The sequence below is a fragment of the Athene cunicularia genome, assembly GCF_003259725.1.
Source record: "Athene cunicularia isolate RWA chromosome 2 unlocalized genomic scaffold, athCun1 chr2_part1, whole genome shotgun sequence".
In the NCBI taxonomy this organism is placed as follows: domain Eukaryota; kingdom Metazoa; phylum Chordata; class Aves; order Strigiformes; family Strigidae; genus Athene; species Athene cunicularia.
In genome coordinates this window covers 104783235-104808283 of record NW_020799095.1, presented here as the reverse complement: position 1 = coordinate 104808283, position 25049 = coordinate 104783235, and the positions used below count along the sequence as shown (strand labels likewise).

Genomic DNA, 25049 nt, shown 5'->3' with positions numbered 1-25049 from the left:
CGCAAACCTCAAGACCTCTCTCCACACACACACACACACACACACGCACACACACACTTCCTAAAACGGAGGACTGAGTTTAAGAGCAGAAGTGTTCATTTTCTGAACTGCTGTACTCCCTGGCAGTATTCCTTTCCTCGCAATCAAAACACTTTTCATTTACAACATGAATTATTATTATTAATGTGGAACTGCTACCATGCCAGCCATGAAACAGCCAGGCTTGTATTTTTTGTCTTTCAATGAATTGTCTTCACAACCCAAACCAGATAATTATTCCAGAAGCACTTTGTCTTCATGTTTTTGTAGAGCTCTTCATTTTTCCTTCTATCTACTTCCCATGTGTGACTGTTTAACCCTCTACTGAATTTTGAGAAAAACTTCTGCACCAGTTTCAATGTGTATTTTCCTTTTTTCACTAGTAGCACAGCACTTACTTCACTCAACTATGCCCCATACAGCTCAGATGGCACATCTGGCTAACTAACATGGGATGCATTGAGGTAGCATTTGCAGGTTACATGCTTGTCACAGGCTACCTGCTTAGTTTGGACTAGGAACAAGTTGCATGCAGGAAGACTTTGAGAGCATGTAGTTAAACCACTGTGACAGAGTTATGACTTCATGTATGAATCGCAGGCTCTTCTGAATGCTCAGCTGCAAAACTTACTGCTCTGCTACCAAGCAGAGAGCAGGAGCAAGGAGTTGAGCAACATTCATCCAGTTTGCTTTTAGGTACCAATCAGTGTGGTACTATACAAATGTATGCTCCCTGCTCTGACATAATACAACATTGCTAAGCAACAGTTATTATTTTGCTCAGATACGAACACTAAAAACTTCCTATTTACAGTTTAGTCTCAGCCATTCAACATGCATTCCACAGTATTATTCACAGATACAAACAGTTTTAACATCTCTTTTGCATAAAATGAAAGACTTTTCCATAGAAAGAGTGATAAACAAAGGTCTGCCCTGTGCATACTGACAGTTTGAAACTTCCTCCTAATCACATGGGCAGGATGTCTGATGTTGGTCAATAGAGTACATATATTTGAACAGGCTGAAGAATGCAAAAGTTGTTAGCAAAGTCAGTTAGGAGCCACAGAAATAGAAGAGCCTCCTTAAGTGTTTGGTTTGACACTAGCATCTATATGGTTATGTGTTCCATTAACTTTAAGAGTAATAAAGTTGTTCAGTTCTCACATGTAAAAGTAGCACCAAATTCTTTTTTTCTTAAAAGTACAACTGTTTTCTACAAGGGGAAATAAAAGTTGAATATAGTTTGGTAGAAAGACATTAATTGAGATGGCATATCTTAATAGTTTCAGCTCCCTTTTCAAAGACTGGAGGTAGGCTGATGAAACAGGCAAGGAAATACCACATCCACACATCTGTTACGTATGTTTTTTTCTCACCTATGTTCAAGATCCTCTTCTGAAGCACTTCTGAGGAGAGAAAAGGTTCATCTGCGCAAGAGCGGATCACTGTACCAATAAGCTCAGAGTTTGTTGCCAAAATGCACGCATTCTCCTCTTTCAGGTTGACCCCAGCCATAGAAGTCACATCATTTATGTCATCTTCATCTCTACTAAAGAGAAAACCAACATTTTATGCTTAATTCAGAATGGAAACAAAGAGAAAGCCTCCTGACTTTCAACAGCCACATTCACCTATACAATAGATGTTTAAGTGTGGGTTGAACATGGACAGACAGCTCCTAAAAGCTTTCATACTTCAGTGAAGTGACTCTCAAACCTTTAACTTGGCTAACGCCTCAGTTGCTAGGCATGTAAATCCTTTACATGAAAGCCCCCCACTTTGCACCACCACTTAGAGCCTGATATTTGTTCTAAAACTCTAATTCACCAGGTAGAACCAAGTGTTGAACTAAGTTGAATACTGACTCACTGAACAAGCCCATTTTCTAACCAAGATGCTTATCCTAAGAACTGAAGCTTACAGCTCAGAAGTGTATTAGCAGAAACATGATCTGCAACTTTTCTTTTAGTGAGCTCCCTTAAAAAATAAGATACAAACACTTGTCAAGATACAAACCAGACCTTGCCCTTTCAATCAGTCCTACCACACAGTACTTGCACACGTAGCAGGGAGGATGCTAGGCTTCTGAAAAACAGCAGCAGAGCTCCAGTTCTCAACATCCCTGTATTAGCTGGATTTGGATTCTGCTGTAGCAGCTTTGGTCTACATGTTCAAAATAACAACTCAAGTCTGGCATACTTAGGGCTAACATAAATAAGACTAGCTATAATCGTGGCAAAGCTCACACTAAGCAAATAGCCTGTGTGCCTCAGCTTTTTTTTTTTTTTAAAAGATCATTTTAGTTAAAATATTGAATGAATTTTATACTGGAAAAGTTTTTGCAAGACTAACACAATGCAAATACCCAAGTTATTTTCAATTAAGTTTACATCACCAGAAGAAACTTTTTTGATTCACAAAGTGACAAAGGCCCTAATGGTGCCTTCAAGGGTTTAGAACCAGAACATAAGTCAGCATAATTAATACAGACAGGTGGAAGCACTCATTTGGAAGGTCTTTTGATTTTTGGAAAAATAAAACCAAAACCACACAGACCCCCATCCTGTAAAGTAGTTGCTGGCAAGGTTTGATAAAGTTCATCTTCAAAAAACACTGTGTGGTCTATGTAACTCTTGAGCAAGGGGTTAGTCAGAAACTTGCCATTATTAAGAGAAATGGGAACTCTTGAAGGCTGTCTTCTGACTGGCAATAGGTAGAAGCTGAAGTTATTAGAACATGTGTCTTTTGAGTATTACACAATCCCAACCCAAGACAGCGTTGGGATTTTTTCTTGAACTACAGATGCATTTTCTCCTTTGGGCTTCAACAGGTTTCTATGGTGCAAGTCTTCTCTCCCACAAACTTCTGGAGAGAAGCTTGGCTAGGTAGGAAAGGTGTCCAGCTGTCCCCTACTCCTCCTGGTCTTTGTGTGCCCTCAAGGCCAGGAGTCCTTATGCTATTTGTTCAGGGAAAAGGAGACCCAACAGATTCTCAAATCAGCTTCATTAAGTCTAACTAAACATAGCTTTCTGACTAGGCTTGTGCCCCAAATCCATTGTGCTAAGAGAAGCATTAAATCCTAGAACTGGCAGAATGGTTAAGTGACCACAGTTACGATTCAAAGCTGAAGTTTAAGTCACCACTGCCAGAACAGAGTCCCTCCTCCTACCCCTTCACAAGCCGCAACTGAGTGGTTCCAAGCATATACTCATGCTCTGTCAGCCTAACAGAGACTCTGATCTTTCAAGCCTGTAAATGAAGTTTCACTGCATGCTAATTGAGTGTTAAGTGATCTTCACAAGTACACTCCAGTTTCCTCCTCTTAATGACCACTACAGAAAAGTCTTTGCTGGTGGCAGAGACAAGAATGCAGTGACTGCCACTAATCTGCTGATAAAGGAGATTACAAAATCAGCACAACTAGCACCGCAGAGCCGCAGATGCTGGAATCTGACATTACCCAGGTGGAGCTGTTTATGGAATCCAAGTAAGTGTGCTTGTACCTCAGGTACAACTGTATAGCATGCAGTTTCAGTAAATAATTTTAGCTTTTAATCTGGCCACATACTCCAAATACTCAAGCAAAAAGGACGTATGATTTTATGCTACACATTTACCAACCTTTCTACATACACGTTTTAGTTCTCTAAACCCAGACCCTATCAGGTTACTATTTTCTTTATTACTTCCATGCACACAGTCTCTGAGTACACATATACAAGATTTTATATGCAAGCAGACATCTTCACCCGTACTGTTTTCAAGGACCAGTTTTAACTTCTTCACTGTGGGGCATAAGTTTGCATTAAGTCACCAAGTCACTAGCCTTGATGAAAGATTAATTTGCACCTACGAAAACACTGCTGCACTTATTTTACTTAATCCAAAGAAACTATTGTCACATTTCCTTAGAAGCAGTGCTCACTAAGGATTAATGCAAGTTTCAGAACCCATGTTAAGTTTGTACTTTTTATTATTCTTTTTTCCTTGATGTTCAAACAAACCGCAGTCATTTCAAGTAAGGCATCACGTACTTCTGGTAAACTATAAAAATCATTCTAACAAAATGATGAATTTAAAATATTCCGGAGTATACATGCAGACGTTTCTGATGGATATGGACTTGCTTTTGTTTTCAGCAATCCCACCATATAGCCCCTCTTCCACACCACCTCCTTTAATGCTTTTTGCATTTGATCATGTCACATCCAGAAATTAAGAAGAAAAACTCTCCTGTGTGTTTTAAGTCTCCAGAGATTTAAACTTATCAGAACAAGGGGGAAAACAGAAGACAGAGTTCAGAGCATTACCCTGTATGAAGTCAGGTTTGACATTTATACTAAATACTCCACTGGAAAAGAAGCCTGAACAGTGCAGCTGCACTGCACATCTACGCATTTGCCTGTATTGGTTGAAAAGTAAGTCTGTGGCACCCTCTGGTGTTTGACCAACGCACATGTCTTTCGAATTCATCTTTATTTACTCCATTTTATATAACAGTCAAAGGGAAAACTAGCAAGGCACACTTAACCCAAACCTCCATGCACCATCATGGACAACTAATGAGACACAACAATTCCAGCAGAGCAAGAACCATCAGCGCTCTCCACCACCATGGGGCAGGAGCAGCTGCCCAGACCTTCTCTACTCCATCATCTCACTCCTGTTTGTCTGCTAGTTGATTACACTAGTATCTTCCAGACAAAATGCACAAGTCAGAGTTGTATGTGCTCTGGAGAACAACTCTATTAAATAGAACAGATGCAAAACAAATATATATATTTTTAGAGGGTGCTCTCTAGCATTTACTTTAGAAAAGTATGTAGAGCAGTTCATGAAGATTTTGATGCTTTTAAAAGAGACTGACCTTTACAATATGTGCCACGGGACAATCAAGTGTCAGCCATGCCCATGCTTAGCTTAAATAATTTCTGCAAGGGCTTTTTTTGGTGGGGTACAGGGTGGAGGGGGGGTGTGTCACCATTTTTTCTACTGCTCATCTCAAGCAACCTATAACAGCCCATTAAAGAGCAGATAAGGTCAAATTGCAGCTTACTAAGTACAGCTTAGTGAGTATTAAGTTCTCAAATCCTAACCTAACCCAGTCACACAATGGCAGATGGAATCGGGCTCGATGACATACTGCAATGACAGTACACAGTTTGAAGTGTCACATGTACAATCGCATCCATTACAACACATGCTCTCTGTCCATAATGAATCTCATCACAAAAGCTGAAAGGGGTCCATGGTGCTTCTCTCTGCCTCACACATGTTCAGGTACACACTGTCCAGGTTCAGATATATGAAGATTCTCATATGTAGTCTTTAAAGTCAGAAAGTTTGGTTATAACAGTCAGTAGAAGCATCAACAGGGGTGTATTTGAAGACATAAATTCTTCAGAGACAACAGACTTAATAGAAAAATGTAAGACGACTTATAGAGATTTCAAATCTGAAAGTAACTTAAGTCCAGGAGAATTCAAGATCATAATCCAATAGCAAGAACAGAAATCCGTCTTGGATCACACTGTAAAACTATAGTTTTTCCTACACTAAAAATTTAACAACTTAGGGAAGGAATTTCAAGAATTCAAACTTCTTCATGTAAGGCAGCTGATATTCCAATTGGAAGATCACAGAAAAAAAGGTTTCTAATTTTTTAGTAGGAGTTGATTTGTTTGCTTTTGGGGTTTTTTTCAAACTATTATATTTATGAAGTCTTTTTTTTTTCCTTCCAAACATCACTACCAAAAATTAAATCCCAAATTATTATCTGAAGTATATTTCATAAAAACTTGAGATAGCTGAACAGAGATATTGCTTTAACATCAGCTTTTCATTTCAACTTCTGGCTACCAGTGTTTTAAGTGTTCATTATATACTGTATGTTACTGTAAACAACAACTGTCTATATCAGTGCACACAAAGCTGTAGCTTTCAAGAGATGAGAAGTCAACTGGTCAACAAGACAAAAGGTCTCATGTCTGCTTTTATCCCCAGAAGAGTAACTTCAAGCTTGACTTAAAAGTCGTAAGACCAGTAATGATTATGGCAGTCTGTACCTCTGTTCCAATATTACGTTTCAGAGCTACAGAAATAATTTCTGCTTTTGAAAAGTTAATCAGTTACCAGAACTAAAAGCTTTAAGCACTCTTGTAATCTAAAGGCCTAAAGAATATGCCAGAAGACATAATTAGAGGTGTAGTCAAAGACTTTCACCTTTACATACAGGAACAAGCTTGTAAGAGGAGCTAATAAAAGATTTTGAAATACAGCACAGAGCTTTAGACAGGTTACCAACCAGCCCAAGTAACAGCTCAGTGTTTTCTGGCTGTCCGTAAAAAACAAGTTATATCTGTTCTAATTCCATGGAGAGCTTTCAATACAAGGTAACTTTAATTTAGATTAGTTAATGGTACTCATAGAATGGAGATCAATATGCCTCCTCTACAAGTGAAAAACTAATACATATTGATGGGACACTGTTCATATAATTGCACTCTTGCGATAGCATGATGAAAATCCGATCTCATCAGGACACTTTTCTTATATTACAAATAATTTAACATCTGCTATGAGGTCAAAATTTTTAGATTCCCTCTTGCCAATCAGTATAATAAACAAGTTGCTTTTATTTGGGCTCCATTCCCACCTCTATAGTTGCTGTCTGTTCCTTTTGTTTTTTTCCTATAGTAAATTTCTGATATTGTTTATCTTTACCTGAAAGATGTTTCTCCATTCTCTTTTATTTGAGCTTTCTGAACAGGAGATGCTTGAAGCGACAGAATTTTATTTCCTGGCAGGGTAATTTGTTTCAGAATGGAACCTAAAACAAACCAAAGAACATGGCATAATAGTAAGCAAAATGCTAAGACATCTGTTTAATCAGTTCATACTTCTAGCAAAGGCTACTGCAGAATCAGTAACAACAAAGCAGGTCCATCTGAAAACCAGACATTCTATAGTCTTAAATTCTACATGTTTTGTATGGCCAAAAACCCTACACGCTCTCAGCAAATACCCTCCTCTGTGCTGGCCAGTGAAAGGTTTTATGAAGACTCACTAGCTGAGACCAACTCATGTTATGCATCAACCTGGACCCTGTTGAAGGAAAAAGCAAAGTCTCATGAAACGATTCTCAAAAGCATCACAGTTTAAAGGAAGTTCACTGCAAGGAGCTTATTCACAGTACTTTAACAAGTACAAATGTTTGACTGACATGCTTGTGACAGGTGCCAGAAGCAGACATGACACTAAGTGCCATCAGAAATCCAAGCAGACAGTAAAGACACTTAACGTACTGCAGAGCTTAGATTAGACAACCACCTTACATTTCTACAATTTAAACAACAGCCTGCACTTATTTCTACACATCAACAGTGCTCTCCCTTCTCCATTAAAGAGGTCCCACTTTACCTGTTGGAAACCGATTAGTTTGAACAAGTGTATTCAGTGGCATCCTTTCCTCAGCAGATGTCTGTATGGTCAGTGTTGAGGGTTGGGGGACTGTAGATACTTGCTTTACAATGGTTCCTGATGGTTGTTGGACTACCTGTAAATGGAAAATCCATTATCAGGAGTGAGAAGAGCTAAACATTCAGAGAAGTAAATAGTATCAACATGTTCGTTTAGCCAGAAGTATCACTGGGCACCCATGCATGTCTACTTTTCAGTTTAAAGCAACCAACATGCTCAGAAAAACCTCATTTTCTTTTTTCTACTTCATGTCAAATTTTAACAACTGGTGTTGAGCTTTAGCTCCAGCTCATTCAGTGAGCGCTGACACTTCACCCCTACTCTCTATTGATAACCATATTAGACGAGTTTCACTGAGTACTACACAAACCATTACACTAAGAGGCTTTTCTCTCCCTAAATCTTGCTTAACAGACTAACAATTGAATATTGAGTCTGCCTGACAGCAAGTTCAAAAGGGTAGGTATCACACACACCTAGTTAAAAAGAAAGAATGCCAAAACAAACAGCTGCAAGTCTTGCACAAAATCCTTTTCCTGCCAAGAATTAAGAGTATACACTATAAAGTTACCAATGCATTTTTGGAGCCACAACATCAACTGTAAATTGAGATGCCAAGTTTCAAAGTGTTAAGCAAAAAGTACACTGACCACCATCAGTTAGTGGGAACAGGAAGTACCAGTTAGCAACACCTATAGGAAGTACAGTCTCGATACAAAAACATCAGTACACTGCTGAAGGGTAAAAAGTAAGGGGGTTGATAGTTTTGTTTAAAAGAGTCTCTTGAAAGAAACAAAAACAGTGAGCAGGATGCCATCACAACACAGACCTACAGGCAGAGTCCATAAATATTAATTCCTCCTCTTCAGGGGCAGCTACTGAAATGCAAGAAAGTAATAAAATTGCAGCATTCTTAAAAGCCTCATTTCTAAGCCTCCTAGCTAGCAGAATGTGGGCTGCAGCTTTTGATACATCCTTTGGAAAAGTTCTTTACTACAAGTAGTAGAAAGACATGCTTTACCAAAGCACAAAATTATCAATATCTTCAAACTGAATCCTATCTTTTTAGCAGCAAAAATCTAATACCAAGGAATTTCCAAGGTCAAGAAACCACTTTTTCTCCTCTACATCATTTATTCTAACTTCAGAAAGTCTACAGAGTGCTTGTACAGCAACGCTCAGATTTAATTAAAGAATTGACATTTATTATACTTCAGAAATTAGGCTGTCTCCTTCTGTCATCTAACTTCAGATTTATCAGTAAACATCAGCAGCATAAGCATCACACATTCACAAAAAGAGATACTCTGTGTATGAAATAGTCAACATACACCCCACCCACCCCCATATTAATAGCACTGTGGTTTAGCATAGCAGCAGTAGTGTAGAATAACTAAACTGAAGGTGGTGTCTGAAAAACAGACATTGAACAGACAGTTCTTGACAAGAAACATAAGATCCATAAGAGGAAAGAACCAGACTACAGGGACAGACTGTGGACAGAGTCCAGGCTCACCCATGCAGCACTTCGTAACATTTGCTTCTGTGTGCTTTTACCAAAGTGTAATTTTATCTTTCTGAAAGATCCATACGATGGAAGTTGCAAATAATGTTAACAGCATCATTTATGTTTTCAGCTAATTACTGAGCCACTGACCAGCTTGGACAAACTACTCACGGGCTCTGTCAGCACCCATACTGACATGCACCTAGAGATCCTCCCTACCACCAGTAAGAATGATGCTTCATCTTCAACCTGCAAGACACTGAAACTGCACAGGAGGAGACATAAGCATTCAAGATTAAGGTACAGCAGACAAAAGAACAGAGATAGGCAATCTTAAATCAACAGTCTAGGTGGAAATTAGAAAATAAGTAACCAAGGAGACAAGATCAACGAGAAACAGAAAGGACGTGTTGGCAGTAAAGCTGATTTTCTGTTCGCCATTCTAGCTGCTAGACTAACAGAAGTTGAAAGTCCTTGGGACTTGCAACAGGAGAGGGCAACACTCCTAGAAATATCGACAAGGATCTAATGCCATAAAGAAGCATTACAAAAATAGGCAGTATCTGTGAGAAAGACTAATTGTCTCTTTTCAGGTTAGCTGCAAGAAGTAATAAACAAAAGGGACTGTTCCTTTGTGCCATTAAGTAGGTTAACAGGGACATCAGAATAAAAAGCACCAACACACTTTAAGTAAAAAAAAAATGCAATGCAACATCCATCTGATAGCATAGAGACAACTTCCTGAGAGAGAAGTCTTACTTGAACCTTTTTTACATTCATAAAGCAAAGTTCGAAGATCAGCAGAGAGATGCTGAGGTATCATCACACACTACAAGCAGTATTGCTTCATGAAGGAAGCCTCACCAGCTGAATGCAAAACCATACATCCAGAACAAAAAACTCTTGAAAAATAACAGAGGAGACTGTTCAAGAAAGCTCAGTTCAGCTCTGAGGGCTCAACACTAAGAACAAGTAGTTGGAACAGCACAAGCACTTCACTCCTTTCTTCAACCATCAGCTATGTCCAGGGAGCGTGTCTCACCAGTAATTGCAGGGACTACACCATAAAACTCTTGCTCTTTATGCTTAACATGAAGTTGTAGTCTCACCGCAGCTTTCTCACTATTGGAAGCCAGCGACTAGTAAAGTAAGTTTTCATTTATTGTGATTTAACAAAAGACAAAGCAATACTACAGCAAGACAAGATTTATTTCCAACAACCAAACTTCTTTGTAAGCCAGTGCCCTTAAATGAGGCTGTGTTAAGAACATCCTCAGGAGGGAACCCTTTCAGAGGTGCAACTCTCACAGCACAGGCGTGTGATTAATCCCAATAGCATCCCTGAAGAACAGGCCCCTCTCTGTCCACCATACAAACCCAGAGTTTTGATAATCATGCTACAGAAACAAAAGTTGTATGTTACATCACTTCAGTCACAATTTTGATATTAAAATATTGTGTTGCTGCATTCTTAAGCACCAACATTACAACAGAGCTGACACATAAAAGTTTGCTTTACGTTCTACAAGCACAAGAGACCTAAATTAGAAATGGGCATGCAGAGGGAGTGATGGCAACAGAAAACCCTGAAGGCTGGAAAGGGAAAGAAATTTCTGGCAGCATTGTATGGACAGATTTGCACAGCTGGCATGTGCTTCTTTTCAGCTGGCAGCAGGACCCTTCTGTTTAGGGAGGGGAGATCCAGATTTGTTGTCTTGTGGGAGGAAACTGACCCTCTGTCCTTTCAAGGAAAGGCATCAGGGAAGCCCTAGAAGATGCATCTGCTTCAAACTTGTTCTTTGTACTAATAGGATGTCTGAATAAACACCAAGCTGCTGATATGGCTAAGCTGTGAAGTGGTCAACTCAGCCCTTCAACTATATCCAAGACCAAAATCAAATAGGTATTTTGAAGTGCAAGTATTTTAATCACTGTGCCTGGGATCTACTCAAATGAGGATTAAAAACATGTTTTGTATGCAAATCGGTGTTTGTAAGGCACAGTGAAGAAAAGCAATTGCAATAGGCTGCCACACTGCAGTAGTGGAGAAGGCAGAAGTAATTTCTTGTGTTCACCAATCATATTCAAGAAGTGTTTTGACTCTCCAGTGTAGTTAAGCTTCCTCGTCTATTTGTACAGATGGTCAACCTTTCCCCTGGATTACATGGCTTGCTGTGTAGCCAACACACTGTTCTCCAGCCCTTGTACAACCTAAGAAGCCCTCCTTTTCTTCTGGCTGGAATTTCAAATTTAGTCCTCAAAGACAGTAAGGGTACCAACTCCTTTTCCAATTTGGCTTTAGCTACTACTGTCAAAGACTGTCAGTGCATATGCCTGATAACTGTTCGTTTGGGGGGGGTGTGTGGGTGTGTATGTGTGTGTTTGGTTTTGTTTTTAAAAAACAAACCCACTCATAAAAAGGACCCCTCATCCCCTCCATACAGCTGAGTGCTTTGTTCTTTTTAAGCAAGTCTGGAAAGGTGAAAAGCTGGTAGCATAAGCTCTTTATTTAGAATGCAGGATTCTTGAATTTTATCCACCTTATGCACTTTGAAAGTAAGAAAATTAAAAAACCAAAACATTTTAGGGGTCTGAATACTGTTAAATCAAGTATACACAATAAACAAACTACAAAAGAAATTCACACACTAGATTCCCTACTATTCTCCCAAAATACTTGAGAACATTACTTACAAGTAGACCAGTTAGCATACTACTTGGTATCTCAAACACCCATAAATCAAACCTACTGTATTTCATAACATTGCTCTTTTGGGTATACCTGCAATCCACAGTTTGTTGGTATTTAACATTAACATTAGCAAGAAGTTAAGCTGTGCCAAGAAAATAAAAAAATGTTAGCACATTGCTTTTGAGGGTATTGTTTTAATAAGACATTTATTCCTCCTGGAATTTGTTAGCTAATGAGGCCTGATAGGAAAAAAGATCGTTTTCAGATGACTTCATAATTAACATGTCTTAGTAAATTTGGAGGTCAGAACTCTGCTCCGAAAAGCTCCTCGAGCTCGTTCATACATTTCAGTTAATGTATCACTAAATGTCATCAAGCCACCTGTGCCTGCAAAGTATCCAAGGTAGGAACCACCCAGTTAGACTGAAATCCCTGGTGGCTAGCTGAGGCACAACCCTAACAGGGCATCTAATAGTAATTAATGTAAGCATACCATCAGCAATTTTTGTTTCCAACACTAGCATTTCCTGCCTTTTCTTCAGATGCCAACCTAGCCTGGCTGCACGCATAGCGGGGGTCAGAACTCCTGCTCCTTGTTTCTCAAGGTGGATGTTCAATCTGGTGGAATGGTAGTCAGCATGTCTTGCAAGAGATCGAGTTTACAGCTTAGCTTTAGAGTCACCTTTTCAACAAGGGCTCAATATCCCTAAACTATAACAAATATAATTAACTCATGACAGACTAGATTCATATGTTTTAAAAAAAAAAAAAAAAAGAGCTAAGATCCAAATTGGAATCCTCTTTACGAAACATTAAGAGTCAAAATGATGATCAAAGGATTGGGAAGGTGGTCATATAAGGAAAGGCTGAGAGAACTGGGTGTGTCCAGCCTTGTGAAGAGAAGGTTTAAGGGAGACCCTATCACCATGTTCCAGTATTTAAAGGGTGGCTACAAAAAAGATGGAGATTTCCTTTTTACAAGGAGTCACATGCAAAAGATGAAGGGGAATGTCCCCAAGAATCTTTTCAATTGGACACAAGAGGAAAATTTTTCCAATGACAATGATCAGCCACTAAAATCATCTCCCCAGGGAAGTGGTGAATTCCCCAATATTGGACACTTAAGATTCAACTGCACAGGGTGCTGGGCTACCTTGTCTAGGCCTAGACAGGTTGGACCACATGATCCCTGAGGTCCCTTCCAACCTGGTATTCTGTGATTCTTTGACTATGAAACTAAAGAAGCCAGGTTACAGAGAAGCAGAGAAATTAATCTTACCAACTGTTTCACTTTAACGACCTGCTGAGCACCCACTGACTGTGCAACAATGGAGTTTGGCTTTGAGATTTTAATACTGATTGGGGTTCCAATGACCGGTTTCAGAGGCTGGAGAGGGGTTGTTGCTGAAGATGCTGCTGTAGAGACCAGCACTGGCTTTGTAGACTGGAGAGATGGTGTTGCTACTGCAGAGGGGAAGACTGGCTTGACAGTTTGAATAGCAGTCGGCCCTGATGTTGCTATTGTTGTGGTAAGCACTGGAGCTGCAGGCTGAAGAGATGCTGTCACCACTGCAGAAGAAGGAACAGGCTTCACAGTCTGCAGAGAAGCTGTTGCCAATGCACTAGCAGACACTGGTTTTGTAACTGGAGAGGCTGTGACTGTTAGAGAGGCAGATTCTTGTTTTGTAACTGGAGAGGCTGTGACTGTTACAGAGGCAGAGTCTTGTTTTATAAATGGAGAGGCTGTGACTGTTACAGAGGCAGATTCTTGTTTTATAACTGGAAGAGAAGTTGTTGTTACAGCCAAGGTTGTCACTGCTATCGAAGGAGCTGGTGTTGCAGAGGTACAAGTCAAAACAGCTTCTTGGGTTGGAGCTGGCTGCTGCAAACACTGCTGGATAAAGCTCTGAGCGTTGGGCATTAGCTGCCGTAAGGCAAGCATGCTTTTCTAGAAGAAAAATGAAAACACACTGGATGTAATATCAGCAGTCTTCCACAATACTGCTACATTAGCAACTGAATCCTCTTCCTCATTTTCCAATTTAATTTTTCATGAGACAACAAATTGCTTATTCCAAACAAATTTTGCTAGAATTCAGGCACCCTTAAATTAGATGACAATGCTGCTCAGTGAAGATCACAAGATTTATCAGCACAGGCTGAGCAAAGGTCAGTCACTACAGCTTCACTGCATGTAGCAAACCCCATGTATAGGGAAACTCACCCTTAACTTCATTCCTATGTTTAGATTTTTCAGTTTGGAATTTATGTTTCAGAATAAGATCATTTTAGCTGCTTTACTACCTCAAAAAAATTTATTTTGCCAAAACCCCCCGATACAATTGTAAGAGCTGTGCGCATTTCACAGAGCCTGTCTGACAGAGAACTACAAATTATCCATTGAAGTCAGAAGCAAGCTCTGAAGATACCAGCATTTCTATACCAATACAGCTGTATCTACACTAGGGGGGGATACCACTTTAATAATCTCTGTATAGCTGCAGCAGCACACCTAAACTAGATAGTTCTCTGCAACAGGAGAACATTAGTAAAGGTATCTGGCAACATCTCATTTTTACTACAGCTGTGTTTGAGAAGGTTAATGGACAGAATAATCTTCAAGCTCTCTACAGATTTTTCTCCCTGACTATGTACAATCTGTTACGGCTCAGAACCAGGGGAAATCAGTTCTGCAGCTACCTGTATATTCTCACAAAACCCTTTTTTTCCCCCCTTGACAGTTTCTGAAGTTTTTACGTCTCCAGCATAGTGCTGTTGCTCTGGGCTTCATGCAAAAGGATCACGTCTCACATGCTAATATACCAAGTGAAGAAATTGTTTGCAAATCTGGATCTTCTGCAGCACACCTATCTTTAACATTCACTTCCTTTTCTTTTAAGAAGCTGCTCAGCTTTCCTCATGATCCTGACGCAATTTATTTAACAAAAGCATCCAGCAGATTTCAAAATCAAACAGGCTTCACAGCCAAAGTCACTGTACTTTTCCACCTATTTGAACAGACAAAACAAAACATGTGCAACAACTTCATCAAAAACCTGCAGCTTAAAGATAAGAGACAACTCCAGAGAGTCCTCCCTAAAACTCCACTTCAATAGCTAAAAGATGCAGGTATTTCCCCCACAAAAAAGGCCAGCATCAATTCCCACAGCACCTTACAGAAGTGCTCCTGAAGTCAGCTTTCCATTTGGCACTCAGGCCCATCACAGCTGCTCAGAGTTACAGACCAGACTTAACTGGTGTGTATGAACTACACATCCTTAAGGTATTTTGGAAAAAAAGCTATCAGGGTGAAAAAATGTTTTATAGGATCAGTAACACTACAGAGAGCTAACTGACCATGACAATGTCTAAACAACGTTTCTGAAGTCATAGTTATTTCTTTGTGAATATAGTGTGCACCAGGGAGAGAGCATCTTGTCGAGGATTAGCGGGTAAGGATAGTACCCAAACCAGAAAAACCTAGATGATACCAGCATGCTGCAGGAGAAATGATGCAGGAGAAATGTGCCACATCTCTGCTGTGATGGGTCAGGGTCTGACCTGCACTGATGAACCCAACTAAACTCCTGTGGAACTGCCTCGAGGTCTGTGCACCAAGTTTAACACTCTCCACATTGTGGGACGGCTTATTAACCCTGGCTGAGCACTTCTGTGAGTGCATGAGGACAGCCCAGTGCCTGAGCTAATAAACCCACAGGGGACCTGAAGGGAGTAGAAGCATTAGCAAGTGCAGTGCAGGCACCCCTCGGCTCCTTCGCATGAGCTAGTTTGGAGCTAACAGGACTCACCACCCCCAGACAAGGTTTAGCTGTGACAGATTTAGGCTGGGTCTGTGCAGAGCTACTGAGGTTCACCTGTGTTGTTTCAGGAACACAGCACAGCAGCACCTGAGCTGGCCCCCACACAGGCACAGCCTTCCCACATCCAGTGGGGCTCATCAGCCAGGGCCCTGCAGAAAGCAGCTACACTAAATCTGAAGCCAAACTTGCCCTGGCAGCTAGTAGAGCTCTGCTGAGACTCCATGCACCTCATAGGAAACCTGTCAGTCACACCAACCTTGCACTCAGCCTGATTTTTTTGCAGCCAGAGCTGCCCCAGGTGCAGGAAAACCCATACTCTGAGCTGTTTGTTTTTCTAGGTTTTGCATGGGCATTTAAGAAGCTTCCAGGAAATCAGAAAAAGTGACCAATATGAAAATTTTTTATCAAGCCCTGCAGAGATGACTGTAGTCTTCTAGACTCGTGGCAAACTTTTTAGCAAAGCATTTAAAGGCTGCCACTGTAACAAAAACATTCATCCCACACTTGAACAAATTAACACCAGTCATCCAAAGTAGTATCAACATTATCACATGTGCTGTCAAATACTAAGGAAGTGGACAAACTCCAGAAAACCTCTGTCCCATCTTTACCACTTAACTATTCTTTCTTGATTCTCCATCATGTCTATAATGAATGCCTAAGAATACCGTGAAATTAAGTAAATGTAACCAGATTTTCCACGTTTTCACTGGTATTTAACGCTTGCTATACAAAGATGTTAATTTTTATTTTATCAGTACCCATTCTATCATATGATTATGAGTGTTGAGAGGATTTTTTAATTTATGTGATTATGCTTGAACAGAGGTGGAGTTGTCTTTTTTGCTAAACTGAAGTAGTGCTGCCAGACCCTTTCTGGAGAAAGGGGTGGGATTTTTTTTTTCTGTCTCCAGATAAACATAAATCAGCAAATGGACGAATAGCTTTACATAGATTCTTGAGCTTAAATACTGCATAAGATGTGCACAGCCGCTGTTGTCAGTCTTCTGCATTAGAACTCCGAAGAGGCTACAGTTTTGATGAGAAAGTAAGAGGTCATCTTAATACAGCTGCTTTACTCTTAGATGCTCCAGCTTCATAAACATTAGTCTCCATTAACGCCTTGCGTAAATTACTCTGTAATCCTCTCTCTCCCAAAAAATTGTCTTCACTAGAGCAACACACAGGGTTAGGTTAAGTACCTTTTCCTCAACTGACCTGAGCAAATACCTATTTGAGTGCTTACTCTTTCCTTTTATTTTCTGATCCTCCTCCCTCCCCTCATTAAATGTTACATATCCACAATCAGACTCTTACCTTCAGAAAAGGAACTAAATATGGTTGTGGTGATGACTTGAGCTCTATGTAAAGCTTTTTTGTAAATTCTTCTGGTTCAATTTTTGCTTCCTAAGAGGAAAGTATAATTACAGTGGTAAGATATAACTATGAATCTAACTTTTTTTTTTTTCCCCCAGACGTATCAAAACTTCATTGAAATTTATATTATGATGGAATTGTTCGATTTCAGTACTCAAATGCTTTTTTCCTCCTGTATTTTTAAACAAAAGGTTTTAGTATAGAATGATGTAGTAATTTAGATATAGTATTATCAAATTAAATTACTGTCTTCAACTACAGGCAGTTAACACACTTAAGGATACTTGTTCAAACACCCATTCACTGAAGTGAACGGATAGAAACAAGTTTATAAGTAGCACTGATCCTTTTGAGTACCTTATTGTTATTCAGAGATACTTAAAATCCACTACAGTACTTTTTTTCTGTAAAAGTAGTTTATCTGCATAAAGATCTATTTAAAGAGACCAGCGACAAAAGACAACTCAGTAGTTTTTGTAAAACAATTCTAGTCTAATGCATTCATAGCATGATAAAGCATAACACTTAACACCATCTTTCAAAATCAGGAGAACCTGAACAGCACAGTAACACTCTTGCAGAGTACAGATGCTTTCTTAATGCTTTTTGCTTTGCCCCAGGCACAAACACCTGGCTCAAGGGCTTGGGAGAGTTAGGAAGCTACATTCTTCTGAGACCCCTCACTCACTTCTTCAGTGCCACCATGACGCTAATAATAAGGTGGTGGGTAGCTCCAGACACTGCTGCCTTTTCTCACCCTGTGAGACCCAGCCACAGTGTCACCAAGAACATAACCTCCTCCAAGAAGGTACAGACACACAAGGAAGAGGGAACCCAACATCAATCTCTGTCTCTGCAGAGAATATGCATGAGGAGTAATTTCTCTTTTGGAACAACCATTCCAAAGAGCTTCATGATCAGAGCAGAGATTTTAAGGACTGTATATTCACAGACAAACAGAACTTACACCAGCTCTCATATTTAGTCACTTGATCTGTCTGTTAGGTCTCACTGAGCTGTGGATACAGGTTACCAAAGTCTCACCAATACATATACAGTGATTTGGTACATCTCAGTTCATACAAGGAGCTTGACACTCATTTCATTAGGTGCTGCCTTAAGGACCATTTTACTTCAGAGCTGCCATTTACTCATTTCCCTCATATATACAAAGGATTTATTTATTTCTCATTTAAATCACACATACATACTGAATAACAGAAAACCAGCATTTTTAAAATACTACAAAAAGCAAACAAGTGCACAGTTAATGTATTAATGTCTGGTTAACAACTGTTCTTAGGAAAAAAAAAATAAATAAAAGTACTGTAAGCACAAGAAGGAACAACTCTAGTACGTTCCTACAAAAGCTTCAGCGGGACAGTCATAGGAATCAAATTTTTGCAAGGCTGCATCTTCAAGCAATGTGCTCTCTGAAATTACACCTTTGTCTACACCATGCTTTTCTAGACTGTAAAGTCCTTTGGTACCACTAGCAAAGATGTCCCCCTCCACCAGCCCACAGCCTTCTGCTATAGTGGAACAACAAAACAGCAGCAGTGGTCAAATGCCAAGACAAGAAGTGGCAGGAGAAATCATTACCAAGAAAACCCAGCTGTGCTAGGGTCCAGCATGAAGCAGCATATAGAAGCCACCTGCAAGGAGAGAGAGATGGCAGCCACCATGTTACTGTCTCCATCCCACTGTCCAAAGACATAGATAACATCATGCTTGTTCCACTGAAGATTCACTATCAACCTGTAACTCAGTCCTGTCTTGGTGTAAAGCAGTAGTATGGATTTAGTACTGCACTACAACCTCCAAGGTAATGCTCTTGCCGTTGAGGTCTAACAACTACACTAACATGGAAAAAAAAAAAAAAAGCACCTCAGACCCAGAAGCTGTGTTAACACTATCAGCTCCTCCTGTTGACAGCCAGTAGTTACCTGTGTGCATAAAATGAAACAGAAATGTGAGGGTGGAAAATACAGCATGGGATTCAGTTAAAATAAGAGTTATAACATAAGAGTTAGAGGGTCAGCTGTACTTCAGCTACAAATCCAACTCTTCGGCTGTTTAAAAAAAATGAAAGAAGGAACAAAACTATGATGAAGTCAATGTCAAAAACAGTACACAAATTATGCACTTTGTTTTAAAAAAAAGTCTCACCAATAGATTTTGCACCAGATTCTTCACATTCTGCCCCATCTCATGGGCTTGAGGCCCACTAGATGCCAGTTTTATTAGCGTAGCAAGAAAATTCTTGCATTTCTTCACATTCTCTAGCATCTCCTATCATGAAAATAAAGAGAAGACTGTTAGATGCTGCGTTGGCTCTCCAACCTCTCATGAATATAGAGAATGTTAATTTTTAATTAAAAACTTTTTTTTTTTCCTTACTGTAGAAGCGCTGGTCTGTGCTACTGTTGTGCCCTCTGCTTTCACAGAGACTGCCTTTTGGGAGATAGCTTGTGCAGGTGGTCCTGTAACTGGAAGTTTTACAGGTGTTCCAGTACTCGAAGGCTTTACAGCAGTAACTGTAGTAACACTAGCTGTTGCAGCTGCTGGCTGAAAAGAAAAATTAACACTTTGGTTAAAAAGTCTAACGTGACAAACATACTGTATTCTGCTGGTATATAAGGTGGCACCCTCCCTCCACATTACTATTTAAAACATAAATAAGCTATTTTTATCTTTTCTTTGTAAAAGTTTGGATTCATTTGCCTGGAGAGGCTCTATTTAATACCATGACAGAACCCCCACAGCCACAATTCTGTTTTAAATCAAGGGTGGGGGAAGAAATGACAAAGGGTCACCCAGACTGAAGCAGTGCCTGCAACTTCAAGTGAAGAGAGAAAGGTAATTGAAGAAACCAATATATTAACTTTGCCAGGCTCCTACAGTCCAAGACTAATGAATTTTGGACAATGCTAAGGTGATACTACTCTGTAGATAAATAAATATGACCCGAAGTGATTATTTATCTTCCTTTCACCCCCTGCAGCTCCTCCCCCAGTTGCAGTATCCCTTACTCTTCATATCACACATACAGTAGGCAAAAGACATCACCATCCACTTTGGAAGGATGTATGTGCCAGCAGAAGCAGCCAGCTGAGAAAATGCACTTACCACGTCCTTCCTGCCTTTTCCTTGTGGACAGCAATGTGGGTCTCACTTTCCACTGCCCAAACACAAACCCTCACAAAATTCAGTTATTATGAGACCTCTTTTTAAAATCTCATTAGAATTTACCAACAGATTCAGAAGCTCCAGCAACAGGAGAGTAATGAAGGTTTAGTAAAAAACCAAGAGTTACCTCTCTCCTTTGCAAACCAGGCAAACAGAAATTTCCAGAGCAAAACCTACTAAACTGGAGTATTTTTACTTCAGATTTTAAAGAAAAAAAAAAATCCACACCCAAAAACCCCACACAGTTCTTCTGATAAAACAGAATACAGTATGAGTAAGAGACTTCACTTTCAATTCCTCAACTTGAAAACTAAAAAAAAAAAAAGACTGACCTCCACGTTACAGAAAAGCAAGAGTTTCAGGTTTGCATTTGAACCCTTAAACTGGGTGCTGTTCTTCCTCCAAACCTCTCAAGAGAAAGTCTGGTTTTGTAGGCCAAATTCTAGGTTCCGATTTGCACAACACAATTGCTTTCACTGACTCTTAACACATTTAAAACACTGCAGCTTAATCCAACAATAACAAATTAATACTTGCTAATTGCATTAATAAGACAGTAACACAAGAGCCTAATTTACCCTACCAGGAATTTTAAAAAAAAACCCAACAAACCTGATCAGAGTTGGACAGACATCATGTAGAATATCAAAGGGCTTTTAAGTCTTTCAGGATAAGGAAAATTAATGAACAAACATTTAAAGCTAAAGCAAAACACTGGCACCTTTATAAATTATTTTCTTTCTGGGTGGGGTCTGTCCCCCTGCAAGCTGCTGCCAGCTTGACATGAAAGAAGGCGGCAGCTACCAGAAAGCTATCCAGCTTAGGCTCCCACTGTTGGTAACACTTTAATAGCTCTCTGCAGGATCATTGCCACCACCACTGCCTCTTCCAAGGATGAGGCTCAACAGCTCTAAGACCACAGGGAAGCAAACTGGGCATGAGAATCCCACAAACAGATGGATGGGAGGAAGACGGAAGGGGACAGAGCACAGATCTGTCAAGCTGCAATGCCCTGGGCTTTTAAAAGTCGAAAACATGAGGTTCACGGGAGCTGATCTCTTGCAAATTCCAGCATGTTTACACATCAAGACCAGAACGGCATTTTATCAGCTGAGGGAGGGAACAACAGGAAGTCTGCTGGACCCTTTTCCCAAGAAGATGAATATATGGGAATTAACTTCTGTCATCTGCCCTCAACCTTTTTCACTACTGACAATTCTCATTCTCACTTCGAACAACAGAGAAACAGTTGCCAAAAAAATGGCATTAATCCTGCATATTTTGAAGTACTTTCAAGAGAAGAAGTGCTCTGCATCTAAATGAAAGTGCCCCAGCATGATGCTAATTAGATACTTTGCAGCTTCACTACCCCATCTGGGAAGAAGGTAAAAAATAAAAACGTGCATGTATTTTGCCTAACCTCAGAGCCTAAACATTCAGGAATGCTTTTTTCTAGATGAGGAAAACAATCCTGGAGTCAGTAACTAGATAAGAGTTTTGCAGATAGTAGTGTTCCAAGTTGTACTTCACACAGGAGATATACAACCCAGCCAAGGATTATTTCTTCTTCACTGTCTCCCACTTTTTGTGATGACATCATACTTACACACCAACACTCCTCTCCTGTGACCACAAAGTACTCAAGACTAACATCAACAAGCTCTTTTAGGACTGATGAATGAACCGCCACCAAGGAAATCCGAGCCAAGAGCTCTTCCTTCCTTTCCCCAGACATTTCCTGTCAACCTTATGCACAGACTCCCTTGTCAGCATGACTCTCTTGTCCACCCCCCAGGGTGAGGAGAGAAGTGGCCCTGTAATGGCTGTATGCATCCCTCTTGCACCCATTTACTCTTTATTGTATGAGGAGCTTGTACAGAGGGCTTTGCAATCCTCTGCAAAACAGAGGGGGCTCCAAGGAAGCCCCTCCAAAAAAAACAGTGCTTTAATTTTACCTAGAGTCATAATTTCTGCTGTTCAAACCCAGCCCTGTGGCTCATTAGAAGTGCTCCAGGTTCTAAACCAGACAAAAATATGGCTTACAAAAAATACTCCATGTCTACCCCTTCAAATATCTCAGAAGAACACAAGTTAAATTGATTACATCAAAACTGAACTAAGAAAGTACAGAAGAACCAAGTCAAAGGCAGATGTAAGTTAAAGGAAAAGTTAATAGCATGATAAATCTCAATGTTTATCCACATGAGAGTGTGAGAATGCAGGCAGCTTCATTCATCGGATGGAATAAATCTTTACCTTCATCTCTTCTCCCCAGTGCAAGGGTAGTATAGTAGATGACTATTGCTTTTATATCCTAAAGATCTCTATGTAGAGATCACAGGCACAGTTTGCAAGCTAGTATTCCAAAATAAAAGTGGGTATGGAATACCTTTTACTGTTCTTAAACACAAAGAGTACGTTGTTTCCATTCTAAGCAAAACAGAAAATGTGTTAAGAGAGGCCCCTGGGTTTTTCCCTTTAGCCCCAACATTATCCATTTGCAGTGAGAATGAAGCGAATAAAGATCATAGAGTTGTGAGTAGTTTGTGCCAATAAAGAATAGCACGAGGACAAATTTTAAGTCAGACTGTTAGTTACCACTGTCAGCAAACATATCCCCCAGTCCTTCAAACACCCTCAAGGTCAAGAACATACATCCAGCATGGTTTTTTGAATGACTGATCCTGCTTATTTACTGAGTCTTTGGTCAACCACTACAGCCCAGTCTCCTTAAAGCTCTTGTGCACAAAAGATACATAAAAGCCAGACTTCTCCTCGATTTCTCCTCCAGATTATGAGGAGAACGGATAATTTTAGCTGTGGAAAGTAATTTTCTTTTCATCACATGCTTATCCAGAACTCTGGTCCCCAAGAATGGTGGATGAACTATATCTAGAAGTCTCATACTCTACAGGTAGCAAGAGTCTCTTCAGAAGAGTCCCACAACATTTTTCTCTAGAAAATGAGAAATAAAACCTAGGAAGTAAGACAAAAACACTACCTAAAAATAATGAGATATTTCCAACCACTGTCTATTTACAGTTCATATCTGCACAACCTGTCTGAAAAACTCAGTTAGAAAACAGGTCTTCAGCTATGACCTTCCTTCAGTTTTTAATGAAGGAAAGAAATGTACACATGAAAAACAGCTTGTCTGGTGCAGACAGCTCATTTCCCCCTCAACATCATCTCAGGTATAGTTTTTTTCCCCCTTAAGGAATTGGGGAACCCCAACAGGAAAGCATTAGAAAGTCTCCATCTTGCAGAAAAGCTTCAGCTAGAGCTTGAAGAAGCTCTGTCACAGGATACACAAGAACTGGAAATGGCTCTTTGAACTATTTGTTTTATCCTTTGTTCATGCATTTTATACTGCAGTGGGAGAAGATGTTCTGACAGACTGGAAAAGCATATTATATTATGCATTTTTAAAAAGACGTTTAGGAAAGAATTTATTCTGAGGACAGAAGTTACCAAGTTTACTAAGAACCAGATTAGAATTAGAAATAGCAAGAATGCATCCATTTTCTTCAGTTTTCTCTGTCACTTATTCCACTGTACTATAAAGCTTGCTACCTACCTGTATTACAACAGGTGGCTGAACAGTGGAAGCCACAGCATTTGTTGTCTGAGATAATGTTTTCACAGGAGTAGCTGCTACTTTCCTTAGTAACTGGGTGCCAGAGTTCTTAAAACAAACAAAAATTAAAAATAAACAAACACATGCAGAGAACAGTTGTCAGACAAATCAATGACCAAACAGACAGTACCTGCTCTTGTCCGGTATGAATCAAAACACCCGCTCTTACAGTAACAATACAGCCATAATTCACATAGTCCACATAGTTTAAAAATTATTCAAAGCTATATGTCTACCAGTTTATACTCAAGAACAGATTCAGAGATATTTAGACACAATGTCTAATGATAATAAAATGGTTAAAAGATGAACATGTTGGAAAGAAATACGCAGAGGGTTACTTTTTTTTAATTGCTCTTACTCTTGCATGCTGACCACATTACAAGAGATGGAAGCAAAAAGCCAGCAGACCTCAGGGAAGGAGAAACATCCTGGGGACATGGGAAAGGTCCTCAGCTTCACTCAGCTTCAAAGTAGTATCCTGTCAGACGATCCCAAGGTTGTAGTTACTAGCAGTAACCATTTAGGCAGGATTTTGGTTTTGGATTGTTTGGCTGTTTTTTTAAAACCCTTCACATCTTCATAATCAGAGAGCAATTCCTTAATCTGAACTATACCATATGTAACAGCTAGCAGATTTTTCAAACTCAGAAAGCAAAGCACATAGTGATGATTATGTGCAAAACCAAAACACCATCATGCTGTTCTTCAGAAAGCGTTCAAATGCTTATTTAGCCCTCCATAACTTGTTTGCCCGTTGTAACTATGTAACATACAACTATGTCAAATTAAAGCTACGAAAACTTACCTGTACAGCACATATTCTGATTGCAGGTGTGCTGGTTGCTACAGATGGTCTCACACTTGTGTTATTTTGTGGCTGGTTCTGTGCTCGTGCTATTGCTTGTTGAGATACTAGCATTAGTTGGCCATTACTGCTTCTGATAAGAACAGTTCCTGTTGGAGAAAAACATGCAGACTGTTAGAAATTAAGCAATATTATGTCTTTCCAGTGCTTCTGTGGAAGAAATAACTAGGCCACACTGATAAGACAATGTAATATTTAGTTTCTTACTGCAAGGAACAGCTGCCAAGACATCTAAGAACCAAGTGTACATCAGCTTTACTCTGCATTTTATGACAGAAAACAATTCCTAAAGTCAAGAGAAAAACTTAACTAGACAGTCACATCGCAATACTATCTGCAAACAAGATGCAAGTTGCAGAGCAGTTCATTGAGTCAAGAAGATATTTTGGACATTAAAAATACAGAGAGCCCCCCCCCCCACACACACACACACACAC

The 25049-nt window shown here is 39.7% G+C and overlaps 1 protein-coding gene across 1 annotated transcript in view; it reads right to left on the bottom strand.

The window, feature by feature from the left end:
- The window catches only part of TAF4B (TATA-box binding protein associated factor 4b), a 67270-nt gene that overhangs the window by 33620 nt on the left and 8601 nt on the right, over positions 1-25049 (bottom strand). Inside the window, exons 2-10 of the mRNA XM_026841450.1 lie at positions 24553-24701; positions 23685-23792; positions 19319-19486; positions 19088-19210; positions 16859-16948; positions 13000-13668; positions 7462-7597; positions 6766-6871; positions 1419-1591 (exon numbers count right to left, since the gene is read on the bottom strand). Coding sequence (XP_026697251.1) covers positions 1419-1591; positions 6766-6871; positions 7462-7597; positions 13000-13668; positions 16859-16948; positions 19088-19210; positions 19319-19486; positions 23685-23792; positions 24553-24701 — 1722 coding nt within the window. The remainder of the gene's footprint in view (positions 1-1418; positions 1592-6765; positions 6872-7461; positions 7598-12999; positions 13669-16858; positions 16949-19087; positions 19211-19318; positions 19487-23684; positions 23793-24552; positions 24702-25049) is intronic.